The following is a 21,488-nucleotide window of genomic DNA, read 5'->3' as shown; positions in this document are numbered from 1 at the left end:
TATTTCATCTTTGTCAGATAGCTGTCTTCCATTTGCTAATATATTTATCACTTTTGCATCTGTGTTCATAAGTGAGACTGGTCTGTACTTTCCCTTAAGTTACTGTTTTTGTCAGATTTTCAACATTTTGCTGGCCTCATAACCTATTGGGAAGAATTCTCTTTTTTTCTAGCCCTCAAATTGTTTGCATAAAGTATGGGTTATTTATTTCTTAAATGTTTGATTGAATTAGTCAGTGAGGCCTGCAGTTTTCTTTGCTGTGAATATTTAAGTTTGAATAGAAAAAAAACGTAAAAAAAATGAGTCTATTTATATTTTCCAATGTGTTTGTTGCTTTTTGTCACTTTTTATAATTTTTTCCTTTCAAGAAATCTCTTAATTTCATCTACATTTGGTTATTTATGCTTTTTCTTCTTTCTTGATCAGTCTCACTAGGGTTTTATAGATCTTAGTAATTTTTTTTTTGAAGAATTATCTTGTGGGATTGTTGATCTACTCTATCTTTTGCCCTCTTTTTCACTGATTTAATTTCTTTCCTTTGTTTACTTTGGGTTACACTATTCTTTTTCAGTATTTTAACTAAGAAGATTTTTTTAGATTATTGATTAGAGATCATTCTTTTTTCTAATTTAAGCTTCTAGTGTTCTAAACTTTCCATTAGGAACTACTTTAGTAACATCTCAGTATCACAAATTTTGGTATTTTGTGTTTATACTTTCACTAAGTTAAAAAATAATTTTTAAAATTCCCTTATGATTTCTTCAAGACACGAGGCATTCTTAATTTTCAAATATTTGGAGATTTTAAGACATATTTCTGCTATTGATTTCTAATTTAATTTCTTTTATGATTAGAGAACACACTGTGCTTGATGTTAATTCGTTATTGTTTCATGACAGTCCATATTTGTGAATGTTCCATGTTGCAAAAAAAGGTGTATTTTCATTAATACGATGCAGGTGTCTATGTCAGGTCAATTTGGTTAAGAGAGTTGCTTAAGTTTTTTACAGGCTTATAAATTTTTATCCTTTGTCAGACTGCTCAAGTGAAGTGCTAATCATTCAGATTCTAGAAAGTATTGAGCTGAGCTGTGGCTGGCCTACAGCTTTGATTAGATTCCGTCCCTTCAAAATCTTTGCTCCTCAATCCAACCCTCAAACTTCCCTATTCACTTTTTTAACAGGCTGATTTCTAATGTTCTCAGTATTTGTGCAGAAAGAGAGTTGAGATGCAGTTTCAGATAGTTTAATTCAGCTTGGGTCAGATTCTTTAATAACCCCTGAATGCAAGCACTTTGAGACTGCATGAATTTTCTACTTTTACCCAGTAGATGCCAGTAGAGCACTCCTTCCCCAAGTTGTAACAACCAAAAATGTTTCCAGACATTGCCAGATGTCCTCTGGGGGACAAAATCATGCTGAGTTGAGAACCACTGCTCTAAATTATATTAGCTGTTTTATTTGTTTGACTTACACAAGATGACTGTTAAACTCTAGAAAACTCACATCTATTACTAAGTAATATCTCTCTTATTTTTTATTCTTTGTTTATTTTTTAGAATTCAAAGATGGAACCTTATATTTTACCTACTAATTACAGATCAGTGTGCTTTTCAATAAAAAGTTTGGAGTAAGAAAACACTCTGTAAAACTGATTTCAAAAAGAAAGGAAACCTATTAAAATACAGAACTGAAAAACAGAGATGCAAAAATCACTTGTTTAATTTCTCAACCAAATCATACATTTTGTAATTTGTCCCTCTGATTCTGTAGCTTTTTCCTTTTATGTACCTCTCTATTACAATAGAGAAAGCTTCCTCTTGTATACTAATTTTTGTACATATGCTCTCACTTTTCTAAGGGATTTTGCTTCTTCTTCTTCCCTCTGTCCCTTATCATCAATTTTTCTTTCTCTGTGGATCATTCACTAGTCACGTCAACTTAAAAATATGCTCTTTATCTAAAATGAAAAATATCTTCCTCTTAACACTTTCTTCCTATGCAAGTACTGACCTGTTTTTGGCACCCCTTCATAACCAAACATCTCGAAAGAGTTATTTACTTGTGCTGTTCCCTCAAGGGAGTGATGTCCACTCTCATTATTTTTGTTCAACATTGTGCTTGATTTAAATAGGGGCAAAAAGCAAGCTAAAAAGTAATTTGTATAAAGATCAGAAGGAAAACACTAAAACTCTTTATTTGCCAGCAGTATGTATATATGTAGGAAACCCAAAAGAATAAACAAAAAAGCTACAAAAACAATTATGAATTTTGCAACATCAAAGAATACAAGTCAGTATAGAAAAATCAACTATATCCCAATATAATAGCAGTAAACAATTGAGAAATACTATTTTTTTTTGAGAAATATTCTTAAAACTACCCTATATAGGATAGATTTTTCAGATACCAACCTGAGAAGCACCAGGGATGAATTCTACAGAGAGAAAGCATAACTGGTAAAACCTGTTTTTAAAAAACCAATCACTTAGTCTCTGGTAATTGTCCTAAGAGGACGCAGAAAATGAAAAGGCATTGATTCAAGAAACTATATTGAAACTTGGTTTAAAAAGTGAGAGTTTGTAGACCTGAGGCACAACTTGCACTCTTCCTCTCCTGCCTTCAAGTTGCCAGCATTTCCTGCTCTAACTCCAGGTTGTAAAGTCCAGATACCTGCTGAGTGTGGTCAAGAGGTCAGAGGCTCCCTTCCCCTGCCAGTCCCAAACTAATAGGACAGAAGTTCCAGTCCAGGTATGGCAAGTCAAAAATGCTGAGGTTCTGACTGTCCTCACACAAGTACGCTCATAAGGCAGAAGTTTCATGCCAAAAAAGGAGTCAAACAGAAAATCAGAGGTTACCACCTCTACCCCAGCCTAATGACTTAGAGGTTTTGCTCAGGGGATGAGATAGTCTGTAAGAACTGTGAATTCTGACGCTCTCTCCAAACGAACTAGCTTAATTTAAAACAATTTGAGAAATTCAAGCATAAAAAATGCCCTCAAAACTGATGAAGTATTTGATAGAAATAAAATAAGAGGTAGGCAGTTCCTCTTAAGTAAGAGTAACCAGCTAGAACATAGTCAGCTGGTTCACTGGAGAGAACCTAAAAAAGAGATAGCTAAGACGACTTCTCCTGAGGTTTGAATAAACCTCAAAGAATGGTTTCAAATATGACCCCGTCCAAATTTAATGTTGGAATAATATATGGGCCAGGGTGTTCTCTAAAATAGCAGAGTAATCACTTGGCTCTAATTGTGATACCTAATAGCTAGAAGTGATATCAACAAAGGCAGACAGCCTTCCAGAGAGACCAGGGAAAGCATCAAAGAGAGCCCTGCTAAAAAAAAACCCCGCTGTCTCAGAGTGACTATGTACATTGAAGGCTGCACCTTCTGAGGACAACAAAAGCCTTCACAAGGTAAGGAAAGTAAATTTCACTAAGATAGTCTAGCCATATTACTAAACAAATAAGCAAATAACAATAAAAACCAGAAATGGAGGAGTGAAATCAGTAATCAGCATCTAGAATTGCTATATTGCCTAAAATGTACAGCTAACAAAATATTATGAGACTTGCAAAGAAATAGGAAAGTATTACTTATTCACAGGAAAAAGCAAGGCAACAGACATTGCCTCTGAGAGGGCCCAGATGTTGAAGTTAACAAAGACCTCACAGCAACTTTTAAAAATATGTTTAAAGAACTAAAGAAGTAAGGAAAACTATGATGATAATTAATGCCCCATCAAATAGATAATACCAACAAGACATGGAAGTTACATAACATAGCAAATGGATCTTAGACCATACATAATAATTAACTCAAAATGGATAAAAGACTTAAATGTAAGATCTGAAACCATAAACCTCCAACAAGAAAACATAAGTGGTAAACTCTGTGGCATGGGTATTGGCAGTGATTTTTTTTTTTTTATTTGACCCCAAAACCAAAGAAAATGCAATAAAAAATAAACAAGTGGGATTACATCAAAAAGAGGAAATGCCTATTCTTTTGAAATTCTTCTCAAAAAATTACAGAGGAAGGAACACTCCCAACCTCTTTTAATGAGGCCACTATCACCCTGGTACCAAAACCAGACTAAGATACCACCAAAAAAGAATTTTAGATGCCAATAACACTGATGAACACAGGTGCCAAAATCCTCCACAAAATACTAGCAAACTGAATCCAACAATATGTTAAAAGAATCATACACCATGATCCAGTGGGGTTTATCACAGGGATGCAAGGCTGTTTCAGTATCCAAAAATAAATCAGTGTGATATACCATATTAACAAATTGAAGAATAAAAACCATATGATCATCTCAATAGATGCAGAAAAGGCTTTTGAAAAAATTCAATACCTGTTTAAGATAAAAACTCTCCAGAAAATGGGGATAGAGGGAACATACCTCAACACAATAAAGGCCATCACTGACCTGCAGATAACGTCATACTCAGTGGTGAAAAGCTGAAAGCATTCCCTCTAAGATCAGGAATCAGGCAAGAATGTCCACTGTCATTTTTATTCAGCATAGTTTTATAAGTCCTAGCAACAGCAATCAGAGAAAAAAATAAAAGGAATCCAAATTGGAAAAAAGAAGTAAAACTGTCACTGTTTGCAGATGACTTGATACTATACATATAAAAATCATAAAGATGCTACCAGAAAACTACTAGATCTCATAAATGAATGTGGTACATAAATTTGATTGCAAGATACAAAATTAATACACAGAAATCACTTGCATATAGTTACAATGAGACATCAGAAAGAGTAATTAAGGAAACAATCCCATTTACCATTACATCAAAAAAGAATCAAATAACTAGGAATAAATTTACCTAAGGAAGCAAGACTTGTACTCTGAAAACTGTAAGATGCTAATGAAAGTAAAGACAACACAAATGTTCTTTGATTGGAAGAATAAATACTGTCAAAATGATTATACTACAGATTCAGTGCAATCCCTATCAAATTACTAATGAATTTTTTTGAAGAACTAGAACAAAAAAAGTTTACAGTTTGTGTGGAAACACAAAAGACCATGGATAGCCAAAGGAATTTTAGGTAAGACAAATGGAGTTGGAAGAATCAGGCTTCCTGACTTCAGACCATACTAAAATCTTCGGTAATCAAAGCAGTATGGTACAGGCACAAAACCAGAAATATAGATTAATGGAACAGAACAGAAAGACAAGAGATAAACCATATACCCCTGGTCACTAATCTATGACAAAGGAAGCAAGAATATACAATGGAGAAAATGTCGTTTCTTCAGTAAGTGCTGCTGGGAAAACTGGAGAGCTACATGTAAATGAATAAAATTAGAACACTCCCTAACACCATATGGGCTTTCCTGGTGGGTTCAGTGATAAAGAATTCACCTGCCCATGAAGGAGACATGGGTCAGGAAGATCCCCTAAAGGAGGAAATGGCAACCCACTTCAGTATTCTTGCCTGGCAAATCCCATGGATGGAGGAGCCTGGCAGGCTACAATCCACGGGGTTGCAAAAGAGTTGGGACATGATTTAGTGACTAAACAACAATACCATACACAAAAACTCAAAATGGATTAAAGACCTAAATGTAAGGCCGATACTATAAAACTCTTTCAGGAAAACATAGGATGAACACTCCTTGACATAAATCACAGCAAGATCTTTTTCAGTTCACCTCTTGGAATACTGAAAATAAAAACAAAAATAAACAAATGGGACCTAATTAATCTTAAAAGCTTTTGCACAGCAAACTATAAATGAAACAAAAAGACAACCCTCAGAATGGGAGAATATATCTGCAAACAAAGCAACCAACAAGGATTTATCTTCAAAGTATACAAACAGCCCATAAATCTCAATATTAAAAACAAAACAATCAAAAAATGGGCAGGGGGCTTCCCTGGTGGTCCAGTGGTTAAGAATCCACCTGCCAATGCAGCAGACATGGGTTCAGTCCCTGGTCAGGGAATGTCCCCCATGCCATGAGGCAACTAAGTCTATGGGCCACAACTTCTGAGCCCACATGCCACAACTACTGAAGGCTATGTGCCCGAGAGACCATGCTCCTCAGCAAGAGAAGCCACCATGATCAGAAGCCTGCATACTGTAATGATGAGTAGACCCCACTCGCCACAATTAGAGAAGGCCCTCATGCAGCAACGAAGACCGAGTACAAGCAAAAAGCAAGTAAATAAATAATTTTTTAAAAAAATATAAAAATTGGCAAAAGATCTAAATAGACGTTTCTCCAGAGAAGACACACAGATGACTAAAAAGCACATGAAACGATGCTCAGCATCACTAATTATCAGAGAAATGTAAATCAAAACTACAATGAGGTATTACCTTAACATTAGTCAGAATGGCCATCATCAAATATCTACAAACAATAAATGCTGAAGAGGGTGTGGAGAAAAAGAATCATCCTACAATGTTGATGGGAATGCATACTGATACAGCTACTACAGAGAACAGTATGAAAGTTCCTTCAAAAACTAAAAATAGAATTATTATATGATCTAGCAATCCCACTTCTGGGCATATATCATGGAAAACCATTATTAGAAAAGATAAAGATACATGCACCCCAGTGTTCACAGCAGCACTGTTTACAATAGCCAAGACATGAAAGCAATGTGCAATGTAAATGTCCATCGACAGATAAATAGATAAAGAAGATGTGGTACATATAAACAGTGGAATGTTACTCAGTCATAAACTGAAGTGAAAGTTGCTCAATCGTGTCTGACTGTCTGCAACCCCATGGACTATACATGGAATTCTCCAGGCCAGAATACTGGAGTGGGTAGCCTTTCCCTTCTCCAGGAGATCTTCCCAACCCAGGGATCGAACTCAGGTCTCCCGCATTGCAGGTGTATTCTTTACCAGCTGAGCCATAAGGGAAGCCCATAACTCAACCATAAAGAAGAACAAAATAATGCCATTGCAGCAACATGGATGGACCTAGAGATCATCATACTAAGTGAAGTAAGTCAGAAAAAGATAAATAGCATATTACTCATATGTGGAATCAATAATAAATGTTATATAAATGAACTTATTTACAAAGCAGAAACAGACTTATAGATATTAAAAACAAATTTATGGTTACCAAAGGGGAAATGAGCGTACATGGGAGAGGGTGAGATAAGTCAGGACCTTGAAATTAGCATATACATACCACAATATACAAAATAGATAACCTAGAAGGATTTACTGTATAGCACAGGCAACTCTATTAAATATTCTGTGATAACCTGTATGAGAAAAGAATCTGAAAAAAGAATTAATATGTGGATGTACAAACAAATCATTTTGCTATGTAACTAATCACTTTGCTGTGAAACTAACACAAACTTTAAAATCAACTATACTTAAATAAATTTTAAAAAAGAAAAGGTACATCATTAGGGAAATGCAAATTAAAACTACAATGAGAAATTACCTTGGACCTCTTAGAGTGGCTATTATAAAAAATACAGGAAATAACAAATGTTGACAAGGACATGGATAAAAGGGAACTTTTGCACTGTTGGTGGGAAAGAAGTTGGTTCGAGCACTGCGATAAATAGTATGGAAGTTTATCAAAAAATTAGAAATGGAACTACTATATGATCTAGCAATTATCCAAAGAAAATGAAAACAGTGAAAAACAAACATACACCCTCATGTTTACTGCAGCATTATTTACAATAGCTAAGATACAGAAACAAGTGATCATCGATGATAAATGGATAAAGAAATATGCAATGGAATATTAATTCAGCCATAAAAAACGAAATCTTGCCTTTGTGAAAACACGAGTGGCTCTTGAGGCCAATATGCTAAGTGAATTATGTCAAACAGAGAAAGACAAATACTGTATATTACATATATGTGGAATTTAAAAACAAACAAAAACTGCAAAAAAATAAGCTCATATATACAGAGAACATATCAGAGGAGTGAGCAAGAGGAGGTGAAATAGGTGTAGGGCTCTGGAGAAAGAACCAAATGGAAATTCTAGTGTTGCAAAGTATAATAAATGAAGAGGATAATTCAGTAGAGGAACTCAATAGTAGATTGAACTAGCAGAAATAAGGATCAGCAAATTGGAAGAAGGTAGGTTGATAGAAATTATGCATTCTTAACAGAGAAAAATGCAGAAAATTAACAAACTTTAGAGAAGTATAGGACACTTAAATGCACCAATATGTCCATAATAAAGTAGTAGAATAAGGGAAGAGAGAAAAATAACCTGAAAACTTCCAGAATTTGAAGAAGTCCAGGTAGGATAAAAGCAAAGATACCACACTGATACACATCATAGTAAAAATGCTGGAAAACTAGAAAATGTTAAAAATAACAGAAAAATAATTTACCACGTATGACTCAAAAAATAGGACAGACACAGGGGAAGCCAGAAGACTTTAGGGTGACATTTTCAAAGTGCTAAAAGGAAAAAAAAAATCAAACAAGATTCTTATCACCAGCAAAAACCACATTCAAAAATGTAGGTTAAATAAAGATATTCCCAGAAAGGCTTATGGCAGAAATATTTACTTATAATTCCACTAATGCTATTAGTTATATTATTTGTATTTTGCCTGCTTTACAAGATTATTGCTTATTTTATTATACAAAAAAAAAAGTTATTCCCAGATAAACAAAAACAGAATTTTCTTCTAGCAAAGCCATCCTTAAAGAATTACTGAGGGAGATCTTCAGGCTGAAAGAAAGTGACCCAAATGGTAATTTGAATCTAGACAAAGAAACAACACTGTTATGGTAGTTATAAACTAATAGAGTAAATGTGTATTTCTTCTCTGAACTGATTTAAAAAGCAATTTCTGAAACAATGTGCATAAAATTGTATTGGTAGGCCAATAATATATAGAAATGTAATATGTTTTCCAATAACACAAAGAAGGTGGTGGAAGCAAAGCTGTATTGATATCTGAGTAAGTAGATGATGGCTCGACCAGAACAAATGAAGAAAGCCAGAATGGTAAATCAGAAGGTTAATATATAAACTTATAAATATATGTTTGTTCTCTTTCTTGACTTTTGTAAAAAATAAAATTATATAAAGCAATAATTATAGCAATATGTTGTTGGGGTTTGCAATACATATGGATATAATATGTATACCAGCAATAGCATATAAAAGAGAAAGGAGAAATGGTGCTACAAGAATAACGTTTCTATATCTACTGGAATTTATTATACATCAGAAGTAGATTCTTATAAGATGTATATGTTAAATCTCAGAATAACCACTAAGAGCTCCAAAAATATAGGGTAAAATTGATCATTTTACTATTTAAATATCACTTAAATATTTAAATATTTACTTAAGTACAAGCAAAGCAATAAGGAAGAATTAGAAGAATAGAAATACGTGAGTTACGCAGGAAACCTAAAATGACACATGTAACCCTGTATCAGTAATAACATTTAATGTGGATAGATATTTAAAAAAAAACAACAATCAAAAGACGGATTGTTGGGCTGAATTTTTTTTTTCATTTATTTTTATTAGTTGGAGGCTAATTACTTTACAATATTGTAGTGGTTTTTGCCATACATTGACATGAATCAGCCATGGATTTACATGTATTCCCCATCCCGATACCTCTCCCACCTCCCTCGCTACCCGATCCCTCTGGGTCTTCCCAGTGCACCAGGCCTGAGCACTTGTCTCATGCATCCAACCTGGGCTGGTGATCTGTTTCACCATAGATAATATGCATGTTTCTATGCTGTTCTCTTGAAACATCCCACCCTCGCCTTCTCCCCCAGAGTCCAAAAGTCTGTTCTGTACATCTGTGTCTCTTTTTCTGTTTTGCATGTAGGGTTATCATTACCATCTTTCTAAATTCCATATATATGTGTTAGTATACTGTAATGTTCTTTATCTTTCTGGCTTACTTCACTCTATATAATGGGCTCCAGTTTCATCCATCTCATTAGAACTGATTCAAATGAATTCTTTTTAATGGCTGAGTAATATTCCATGGTGTATATATACCACAGCTTCCTTATCCATTCATCTGCTGATGGGCATCTAGGTTGCTTCCATGTCCTGGCTATTATAAACAGTGCTGCGATGAACATTGGGGTGCACGTGTCTCTTTCAGATCTGGTTTCCTCAGTGTGTATGCCCAGAAGTGGGATTGCTGGGTCATATGGCAGTTCTATTTCCAATTTTTTAAGAAATCTCCACACTGTTCTCCATAGTGGCTGTACTAGTTTGCATTCCCACCAACAGTGTAAGAGGGTTCCCTTTTCTCCACACCCTCTCCAGCATTTATTGCTTGTAGACTTTTGGATAGCAGCCATTCTGACTGGCGTGTAATGGTACCTCATTGTGGTTTTGATTTGCATTTCTCTGATAATGAGTGATGTTGAGCATCTTTTCATGTGTTTGTTAGCCATCTGTATGTCTTCTTTGGAGAAATGTCTGTTTAGTTCTTTGGCCCATTTTTTGATTGGGTCATTTATTTTTCTGGAATTGAGCTACAGGAATTGCTTGTATATTTTTTAGATTAATCCTTTGTCTGTTGCTTCACTTGCTATTATTTTCTCCCAATCTGAGGGCTGTCTTTTCACCTTGCTTATAGTTTCCTTTGTAGTGCAAAAGCGTTTAAGTTTCATTAGGTCCCATTTGTTTATTTTTGCTTTTATTTCCAATATTCTGGAAGGTGGGTCATAGAGGATCCTGCTGTGATTTATGTCGGAGTGTTTTGCCTATGTTCTCCTCTAGGAGTTTTATAGTTTCTGGTCTTACATTTAGATCTTTAATCCATTTTGCATTTATTTTTGTGTATGGTGTTAGAAAGTGTTCTAGTTTCATTCTTTTACAAGTGGTTGACCAGTTTTCCCAGCATCACTTGTTAAAGAGCTTGTCTTTTTTCCATTGTATATCCTTGCCTCCTTTGTCGAAGATAAGGTGTCCATAGGTTCGTGGATTTATCTCTGGGCTTTCTATTTTGTTCCATTGATCTATATTTCTGTCTTTGTGCCAGTACCATATTGTCTTGATGACTGTGGCTTTGTAGTAGAGCCTGAAGTCAGGCAGGTTGATTCCTCCAGTTCCATTCTTCTTTCTCAAGATTACTTTGGCTATTTGAGGTTTTTTGTATTTCCATACACATTGTGAAATTATTTGTTCTAGTTCTGTGAAAAATACTGTTGGTAGCTTAATAGGGATTGCATTCAATCTATAGATTGCTTTTTATAGTATACTCCTTTTCACAATATTGATTCTTCCAATCCATGAACAGGGTATATTTCTCCATCTGTTTGTGTCCTCTTTGATTTCTTTCATCAGTGTTTTATAGTTTTCTATGTATAGGTCTTTTGTTTCTTTAGGTAGATACACTCCTCAGTATTTTATTCTTTTTGTTGCAATGGTGAATGGCATTGTTTCCTTAATTTCTCTTTCTGTTTTCTCATTGTTAGTGTATAGGAATGCAAGGGATTTCTGTGTGTTAATTTTATATCCTGCAACTTTACTATATTTGTTGATTAGCTCTAGTAATTTTCTGGGTAGAGTATTTATGGCTGAATTTTTAAATCAAGATGCAATGCCATGCTGTCTGAAGGTGACACCAAAAGATACAAATGGGAAAAGTAAAAGGATAGAAAAATATCACACAAACAGCAAACATGAAAAAAAAATAACTGGAATAGCTCTACTAATATCAGACAAAAAGATTTTGAATAAAAATTTCTATTAAAGAGGGACATTTAAAGTGATAAAATGGGCAGTATATCAAGAAGATGTAACAAACCTAACAACTAGCTTCCCTGATAGCTCAGTTGGTCAACAATCTGCCTGCAATGCAGGAGATGCCAGTTCTATTCCTGGGTTGGGAAGATCCCCTGGAGAAGGGATAGGCTACCCACTCCAGTATTTGTGGGCTTCCCTTGTGGCTCAGCTGTTAAAGAATCTGCCTGCAATGCAGGAAATTCAGTCCCTGGGTTCAGTCCCTGAGTTGGGAAGATCCCCTGAAGAAGGGAAAGGCTACTCACTCCAGTATTCTGGCCTGGAGAATTCCATGGACTATACAGTCCATGGGGTCAACAAAGAGTCAGACACAACTGAGCGACTTTCACTTCACTTCACTTCACATACCTAACAACAGAGTTACAAAGTATTTGAAGCAATATCTGACAGACTCAAAGGGAGAAACAGACAATTCAACAATTACTGGATATTTTAATACTCTACATTTAAATATAATACAAGAACTAGGCAGAAGGTCAAAAACTAAATAGAAGACTTGAAAAATGCCATATGTAAGACCTCTGTACTCAAATCTACAGAAGGAAATGTTTAAACATTATTTAAATAGAGGTACCATGTTTATGGGCTGGAAAACTCAATATTTTTAAGATGCTTATTCTGCCAAATTTATCTATAAATTTATCAGAATTCATTAATAATTTAGCATATCTCATTTGGTAAAGAGTCTGCCTGCAATGCAGGAGACCCAGGTTCTATTCCTGGGTTGGGAAGATCCTCTGGAGAAGGAGATGGCAACCCACTCCAATATTCTTGCCTGGAGAATCCCATGCTCAGAGGAGCCTGGCAAGCTACAGTCTATGAGGTTGCAAGAGTTGGACTCGACTGAGTGACTAAGCACAACAGCAACACATATCTTTTTATAGAAATTGACAAACCAATTCTAAAAATGTATATTAAAAATTCAAAGAATCTAGAATAACTAAAACACATTTTGAAAAGAACAGAGTTGGAAGATTTCACTTCCTGATTACAAGATGTACTGTAAACCTACATTAATTAGATATTTTGGTAGTCAAAAAAAAAAAAAAAGACGAATAGACCAATGATTGTAGAAGAGAAAATCAAGAAACTGACCCACGCATATGTGGTCAATTTATTTTTGACTCAGGCACTAATACAAATCAATTAGGAAAGGAAAATCTTTTTAACAAATAATGATGGAACACCTGGGCAAATAGGGGGAAAAATGGACCTTAATCCCTATCTCACACCATAATCAGAATTAACTTGAGATGAACTATAGTCCTGAAAATGAAAGTTTCTTGAGAAAACAAAGAATGATATCTTCATTACCATGGGATAGGCAATGATTACTTATATGGGAATCAAAAAAATTCAAAATAAAAGAAAAAATAAATTGTCCTTAAGGTAAATTAATCTTTTCCTCATCAAAAGACATTTTATTGTCTTTAATGAAAATGGGACGATAAGTCACAAATGGAAGAAAATACAATTACTTCTGATTAAAGACTCTTAAGCAAAATATATAAAGAATTCTGTTGAAGCTTTGGCACTTCTCATTTCTGTAACCTTAAGTAAATAAACTTTCCAAACTTACAATTTCCTTTTTATAAACATAATGGCTGGGCTTAAGTGTCATAGTGGACATTTCTAAAGTGCTATGATTTTTTTTAATCTACAGCAAGTTTATTGGTATAAATTACATAAAGAAGAGGATGGTAGGAAAGGAATATGAATAAAGATCATTTCAGTAATTGACAATAGCTTGTAAGTACCCCTGAGTATGGGGATTTACATTAAAGTAGAAACTATTTACAAAGAAAAAAAAAGTGAAACTCTCCAACTAGGATAGGAAAATGATAAGGATATTTTATAAATGCCATAGGAATGTAGACTGGCAGATAGTGGGAATTACAAAATGTTTGTTAATCCATTGTGCCTGTCGTTGTGTTTTTCAGGAAAGTGACATTAAATAAAGGAATATTAGAAATGAGGAAAATAGAGTGCTTATTATAAGAAGGAATTTGATACCATTGAACACATCATTTAGTATTTACTTAACTTTTATAAATAAGTATAATATTTAAAATTTGTAACATCTCCTTAAAGGTCTTTTAAAAAGCCAGTAACCATTTCCCTTGGAAATGGGAGATTTGATTAGATCTTTTTTTAAAAGAAGTTCTAATTCATGTTGTTCTTGGTCTATTTTCAGAAGAAACTAGGTCATTTACTAAAATATTATTTTATATAAAAAATAAGAAAAGGGAATTTGTATTTTTCCACCATTATATTCAATTACCCTAAATACGTCAGTTATTGTTTCTCCTGTATCGTTAAAATTTTTCAAAATAATTGTCATAACATGAGCACAGAAAAGTTCTCACAGGGGAAAAACAAAGCCTTATTTTAAAACTTACAGGAATTAATAATTATCTATGAAACATTAGAAAATCTCTCATTTTTTTTCATTTCATTTTCAGGCTTAACTGAGTTGAATGACAGTCCAGTTCCCCAGGAACTTGAGCGCTGCAAGTCTCCTACTTCAGGTAAACATGAGTGGTAATTTTCAGGCTTCTGGTAACTCATTGTAGTAATCCACTGCCTAATCTTCATAATTCTTGGGAAATTCATAATTTTGGTAATTAGGTATAATTTTATTTCTGAAATTAAACCATAAGCAAATTTGATTCCAAAATAAAATATAAATGTCTTAAAATATTCATGGCTTCCCAAAAAATTAAGATCAAAGGTATGAGTGCAGTACTTTTAAAGACACTTTAAAAGACAGTTATTGTACAGATATATTAGTAATGCTAAGTAAAAATCGGTTATATTATGTAGAAATTGTCTTACAGCTAGAGCTTAATTAGTGGGAAATACACACTATAGGTGGAGAAGCATAAGAAACCAGCCCTCTGGATCATAGTTTTGAAACATATATATTTGTTGGCAAAGAAAAATTATAATATATGTTGGGAGTAAAACAAAGTGTGAGCCCATTATATTAAAAACATGAGTATAAAGGTTATTAGGAGTAAGTTTTTGCAACATTTTGCAACATTTGCAAAATTAAGGAGTAAGTTTTTAAAGTATGTGAAAAAAAATTTAACAGGTAGAAATTCGTGGTGGTAATCATTATGAATGATTTGCTTTTTTAAAAAATTTGTATTTACCTGATTTTGCTATAGTATACACATAATATTATATAAATTCTTAAGCACCAAAAAGTTAGGTATATCTTTGACATTGAACTGTAGGTCTGTTTTCATAGGGTACCCAAATATTATAATTAATTTTTATTTAAAAAATTATTTTAAACTTCATGCAAATTTATAAACAGTAATCTCTTTATAAAGCAGTGAATTTTGACCTTTAGAAATTCAGTTGGAATTGTGACATTTCTTCAATTTACTCCCTTAAGAGTTGCTAGTTGTTTATTCTTTAGGAATGTAGATTGAGTAGACTCTAGTTGTGTCCTGTGTAAATTTCTGTTTTAATTATATCCATTTAATCCTTATTGTACTGCTTTCATTTTAGGCATAGCCTCATACATTTACCCTTTCTTTTGTATTCCCATTGGCACCATCCTAATCTAGGTATTATTATACCTATGATATCACAAAGATATTCTAACAGGTGTCTCTGTTTTCCATGTCTCCCTCATAGAATTCATTTTGCATATCATGGTGCAAAATTAATCTTCTTAAAATATTACTTTGATATATTCCTGCATCAGAAGTCTTCAATTAAAATATAATTCAACATCCTGTATCAAATTTAGATAATTTAACCTAACTTTAAATTCTCATCCATAATCTGAATTTGAAAGTAATACATGTATTAGGTTTTAACATCAAAAATGGAATAAAAAACTTCCCCTTTCATCTTTCCCCACGCATTGTTTCCATCCTCTTGAAAAAATAAACATTGTTGTTAGTTTGTTCATCCTTCTAGACAGTTTGTGTTTGTAAACAAAAAGAAGTAGGCTTTTGCTTTCTGTTTTATACAAAAGCAGTATATTGTATGCATTTCACTGTACTTTGGTTGTTTCACTTTACAGTGCATCTTCCTTTCCATTTCATTATTTTCTTATTCTTATTTACATTATATGATATTGAATTACATGTGTATACTATAATTTACTTAATCACTTCACCAGTTAAAGTACACTTAGTTCAGTACCAGTCTGTTGCTGTGTCAAACTGCTGCAGTAACTAAATGTTGTGCAGGTATACCAATTGGATGAATTCCTAAAATTGAAGTTGCTGGGTCAAAGGGCATATACTTGTTTAATCTCCAGTTGCTCTCCTTGGGGTTTGTAACTTTTCATTCCTTCCAGCAATAATATGAAAATACTTGTTATCAAATTTTTTAATTTTTGCAAGTCTGTTTGGTAAAAGGGATATGTCAATGCAGTTTCAATTTACCTCTCACATATTGTAAGTGATGAATACCTTTTCATATACTTAAGAGCTCTTTAAATATTTTGTAACTTATCTATTCATATACTTTGCTCATTTTCTATAGGGTTGTTTATTCTTTTCATAATAATCAGTCTTATTCGTAAGTTAGAATTTTCTCTGTGACATGAGACCCAAATATTTTTTTCAATTTAACATTTAACTTTGCTTATGGTGTGTTTTACTGTAGTTTTTTTTTTTTTTTAATAATCAGACATTGATCTTTTCCTTTAAGGACTTCTTTCTTTATGCCCAGCAATTTAAATACTATACATTATCTACTTTTTAAAAATGTTTTACTCAAATTTCCCTGTCAATCATTTACCCATCGTTACTTATTTGCATCTTTGTACTTTCTCTGAAATGTACAATGAACATATGCAAAGATTGAGAGCCTTTCTTTAATTAGGCTACCAAGTAGTTGATCTATTTTCTGTTTATTTAAACCCAAACAATGGTTTTACTATTTTTTGTTTTTTTACCTTACTGATTTCTGCTTTTATCATTATTAGTACCCTCCTCTGTTTTCCTTCATTTTTTCCCTGTCACCTTTTTTGTGGTAGATGCTTAATTCATTTATATTTATTATTTCTTACATATTGATGTAACAGGGCTAAATTTCTCTTTGAACTCTCCATTAAACATATAATACCTTTTGATATATTATGATTGCATTAACATTATTTTATGTATAGTAAACAATTGTGTATATTTCTTTGACCCAAGAGTTATTTAATGTAAGTGTGTGGCATTAGGCAGCTGAAAGTATTACCTTGTTAATGTTGTTCATGTCCTTCCTTACATTTTGATTACTTGATTTGTCAAAGATGGGAAAAAGGCAAATTAAAATATTGTATTAATAATGTATATCTATTTGTTCTTGTATCTTCTGTTTTTTATTCTTTGTATTCATGTGTAAATATTAGAAGATATATGCATCCTCTATGTTAATCACCATTGTTCATATTATATTGTGTCCACCTGATATCACCTTTTTGCTATTGATACCACAACTCTTGCTTTTATTTGTAATTTCTTTTTGTATTTCTTGGCCTTACCTCTTTTAGGATAAACTTTTTTTTAACTGAGGTATAATATATAAACTTCAAAGTGAGTAATTTTTAAGAGTTCAGGTAGACTAGTTTTTACAAATGAGTACTCCATGTAAACGTACCCATATCAAGATATGGAATGTTACTAGATACCACTCTTTTGCCCCTCTCACCCACTAATACCCACAAAGGTACCTACTATTCTGACTTTTATCATCATAGATTAGTTTTGTGGGTTTTGGACTATCAGATGAATGAAATCATTCAATATTTACATTTTAATTTTTGCTTATTTTTTTCAATATATATAATATTCATCTATGTTGCTGATGATATTTGTTGATGTATAATACTCCATTATACAAATATATCTCCATGCAGTTTATTATTGCTGAATATTTAGGTGGTTTTCCATTGGGAGCTATTATAAATAAAGCTGTTATGACCAATCTTGTACAATTTTTACTACAAATGTAACTTATCTCTGTGTTACATGTATCTGGGAGTGGAGTTTTGAAGTGGTTACACCAATTTTACTTCTGTTATAGCATATAAAAGTTCTATTTGTTCCACATACTTGCCAATTTTTCCAACTTTAGTCATTCTGAGGTATATATAGGACTATCTCACTGTGGAATCAAATTGCAGTGCATGTCCCTGTTGTCTAATGATTTTGATGAACTTCTCTTATGTTAATTGACTACTTTTAATATCATCTTTTATGAGATATTCAAGTCTTCTACTTATTGTTATTATGTTGCCAACTTTTTCTTTTGATAAGAAATTCTGTGTATGTGTATAGATAGGTAGATACATACAAAGAAGCACTTTTGTTGGGTGTATATAGAGCAAACTATCTTTTCCCATTCTATGCCTCACCTTTTACTCTGTTAAAGTGGTCTTTTGATGAACAAAAGATTTTAATGCTAATGTTGCTCAGTATATCAATATTTTTTTATTGTTAATGCTTTGTGTGTTTTGTTTTTAAAAACATCTTTGTCTACCCTAAGGTCATAAAACTATTTCCCTGTTTTTTAGGAGCCTCATTGTTTTACCTTCAAATTTAAGTTCAAGTTCCACCCGAAATGTATTTCTGTGTCTAATGTGAGGGAAGATTCAAGGTTTATTACTTTCATTTAGGTATCCAGTTGATAAGGGCCATTTATGAAAAAACTATCATTTCTTCTAGGCACTAAAATGGTACTTTTGTCACAAATTAGTGTACTCTACTGTGTATCTATGTTTCTAGACTTTATGTTCTGTTTCATTTGCGTGTTTATCTATCATTTATCCTTTTCCTCACTGTTTTAACTGCTGTAGCTTTGCAGTATTGCTGACAGTATAGGTCCTTCAATTTTGTTTTTGTGGTTCTTTTTCAAGAATGATATAGTTATTTTAGGTCTTTTGTGTTTTCATATAACTTTTAGAAAAAAATTGTCAGTTTGCACACAAATTGACATGTTTGGATAGTGACTACAGTTTCACTGTATCTGTAGATCAGTTCGTCAGAACTGATATTCAGCAATGAATTTTCCATTTGGTATCTCTTCATTTATTTCTTCTCTCAGTAATAATTTTATTTTTCTTTGTAGAGACCTACACATCTTTCATTACCTTTATTACTCAGTATTTGATGTTCTGTGTTGTAAAGTTTATGATATCTTTTTTTATGTTTTGTGGCTTTAATATAAAAGTAATTAATTTTTGTATATTGATATTATAGCCAGAACATTTGATAAACTTATTTAACTTCAGTAATTTGTCAGTTCTTTTTGATTATCTATGTATCTAATTATCCTCCACGGGGTCGCAAAGAGTCGGACACGACTGAGCGACTGAACTGAACTGAACTGATTCTGTTAAAAGGACAATTCTATTTCTTCTTTCTAAAGGAAGAAATCAGCTAGAGCCTCTAAAACAATGTTGAATAGATGTGATGTTAGCAGATATCTTTTCTTTATTTTCATCTCAGGTATATGTCTTTCAAGATTTCATAGTTAATTATGAGGATTGCTACAGGTTTTTAATAGACATTCTGCTTTTAGTACTCTGCCTTGGATGTTTTTTCTTTTATTAATGTTAAAGCAGATCTGTAAACACCATCACTTTTTTTTTTTTGGCAAAGCACTCAAAGGACTTTGCATGCAATCAAATAGATTGCTTCAAAATAGGAAGATTTTGACTACTTTTGTATTATGTTATTTGGAACAGAAATGCTTGACTAAGATTCATTATCACTATAGTGCCTTATTTGAGAATGGTTTACTGGCAGGTCCCATTCTTCTTTAGTAGCCATTTTAAACTATAAATAATTATGACTGAGGAATGATATTTTTTGTTACGTTAGCTTTCTAATCACTATATATATTTCTTAAAACATGTGAAGTTTATCTTTCTGGGGAAAATACTAACAGATTTTTTTTTATCTTAGTTAAAATTGCTGGAAATAATGAATATTTGCTTATTCCATTCGTCATGAAAAAGGAAAAATAATTGTGTTATATTAATGAATCTTTTTAAGCCCACAAAGGAGAATGTGTTCAACACTATTTCCAGCATACTATGCCAACAAATGTACATTAAAACAACATTATGCAATCTCTTGCTGTTGTAAAAATTGCTGCATTCAATCTAGATTATCAGGAAAGGTATAGTTATGGTAAATGAAGAGTCTTAGCCCAATCAAATCTTAAAATGTAACCATGAAAAAAAATCATTTAAAAATTTAACAGTAGCTTTATAAAATTCATGATGTATATTATCTTTAGAGGTAGAAAAGAATGAAAATATAAACAGTTAAAATGTTTAGATAACTTACCAGTGATAGAATCAATATACATGATTAAGCATATTTGTAATACATTCTAACTTTTGAAAAACTAATAAAAACAGTCATGCCTCCTAGCAAGTCTCCTTGATTATACACTTGATTTATACACTATACAGAGAAATTTCATAGATCTGATTAGTAATGATAATTATTATGTTTATATCTCAGTATATCTTCCATTTTAATGTATATATGGCATTTAAGAGCCAGTATTCTTTTTTCTGCATGATGCAGTGGCTTTTAAGCTTAAAACCTGTATCAGAATCCTATGAAGAATTTTTATTAAAACATAGATTGCTGAGTATAAGAGATTCGAATCAATAAATCTAGAGTGGGGTCTGGTAGTTTGCATTTCTAGCAAGTTCCTGGGTGGTACTAATGCTTCTGGTCTCTGGACCACTGGAGAACCATGACTCTACGAAACTTTTTTTTTTACATCATTTGTTCAGTAGTTGCTTCCCCTCTCGGTTCCAGTTTTGGGATCCCAAGCCCTCACCTATTTAAGTCCGCTAAAAAGCATATTAAAACTGACACAAATATCACTGAGTAAGAGAGATCAGAAATAAAGAAAGCCAGAGACCAGTAATCATGTTATAACTCTGCTTTCTTACATGGATCTTAAACTCCCTTTTATGCCAATAAACTGCAAGTAATACAGGGTGAAGTTTCGGACTATTAAATATTTCCTTTAGGATAATGTGAGAGAAGAGAATAGGGATTGGGAGCTGCAAGGATCCCAATGAACCAGTCAGAACATTGATATTCTCAGCTTTCAAGATAACAATCATTTCATATTATTCATTCACCCAACTGTTACATTCAAAAAGTAAGTCAAAGTGTCTATAATTAGAAGTGATATTATGATATCCACTAAGAATAAACTAATGAATAAAAATATCCTGTGCCAAATGGACCTGACAGTCTATCTGCAGAAATAAACATCAAAGCAATAGTTATACAAATTATTATCTTTCCTTAAAGCTGTGTAACCATTTTTCACTCACCAGGTAAGATTGTGCAGTTTGGGTACTGCAGAAACATACTTCCCAAAGAGCTGAGCAGAAGCTAACATCAGCACTAGCGCCACCAAATCTGGAACAGGACTATAATCCCCTAAGAAAACAGTCTGTTTTTTCCTTTGGGCCAAGAGTTGAAAATTAATCAAGGTCTCAACTGTAGGGTTATGTCTGCCCACAAAGTGTGCATTTTTCTAATTTGTTATCCTTGAAGATTTGCCTTTAAAAATCATTTTCTCAGTTTAATATTTTTTTGAGAGGGTTAGCATTAGGTCCTAAAACTGCTGCTACCTATGCAGCCATCCATCCTCAAGATTCTCACTGTCTACAATATATAATAGCATAATATTTATCCCTAAAGATATCTTTATTAA

At 32.9% G+C, this 21,488-nt stretch overlaps 1 protein-coding gene across 11 annotated transcripts in view; it reads left to right on the top strand.

The window, feature by feature from the left end:
- STXBP5L (syntaxin binding protein 5L) overlaps positions 1 to 21,488 on the top strand; it is a 327,812-nt gene that overhangs the window by 240,994 nt on the left and 65,330 nt on the right. For all 11 annotated transcript variants that reach the window (XM_043874859.1, XM_043874853.1, XM_043874861.1 and 8 more), the window contains one exon: positions 14,237 to 14,302. In XM_043874859.1, coding sequence (XP_043730794.1) covers positions 14,237 to 14,302 — 66 coding nt within the window. The remainder of the gene's footprint in view (positions 1 to 14,236; positions 14,303 to 21,488) is intronic.

Source organism: Cervus elaphus, chromosome 19 (assembly GCF_910594005.1).
Source record: "Cervus elaphus chromosome 19, mCerEla1.1, whole genome shotgun sequence".
NCBI classification, from domain to species: Eukaryota; Metazoa; Chordata; class Mammalia; order Artiodactyla; family Cervidae; genus Cervus; species Cervus elaphus.
This window is presented reverse-complemented; position numbering and strand designations above follow the sequence as displayed.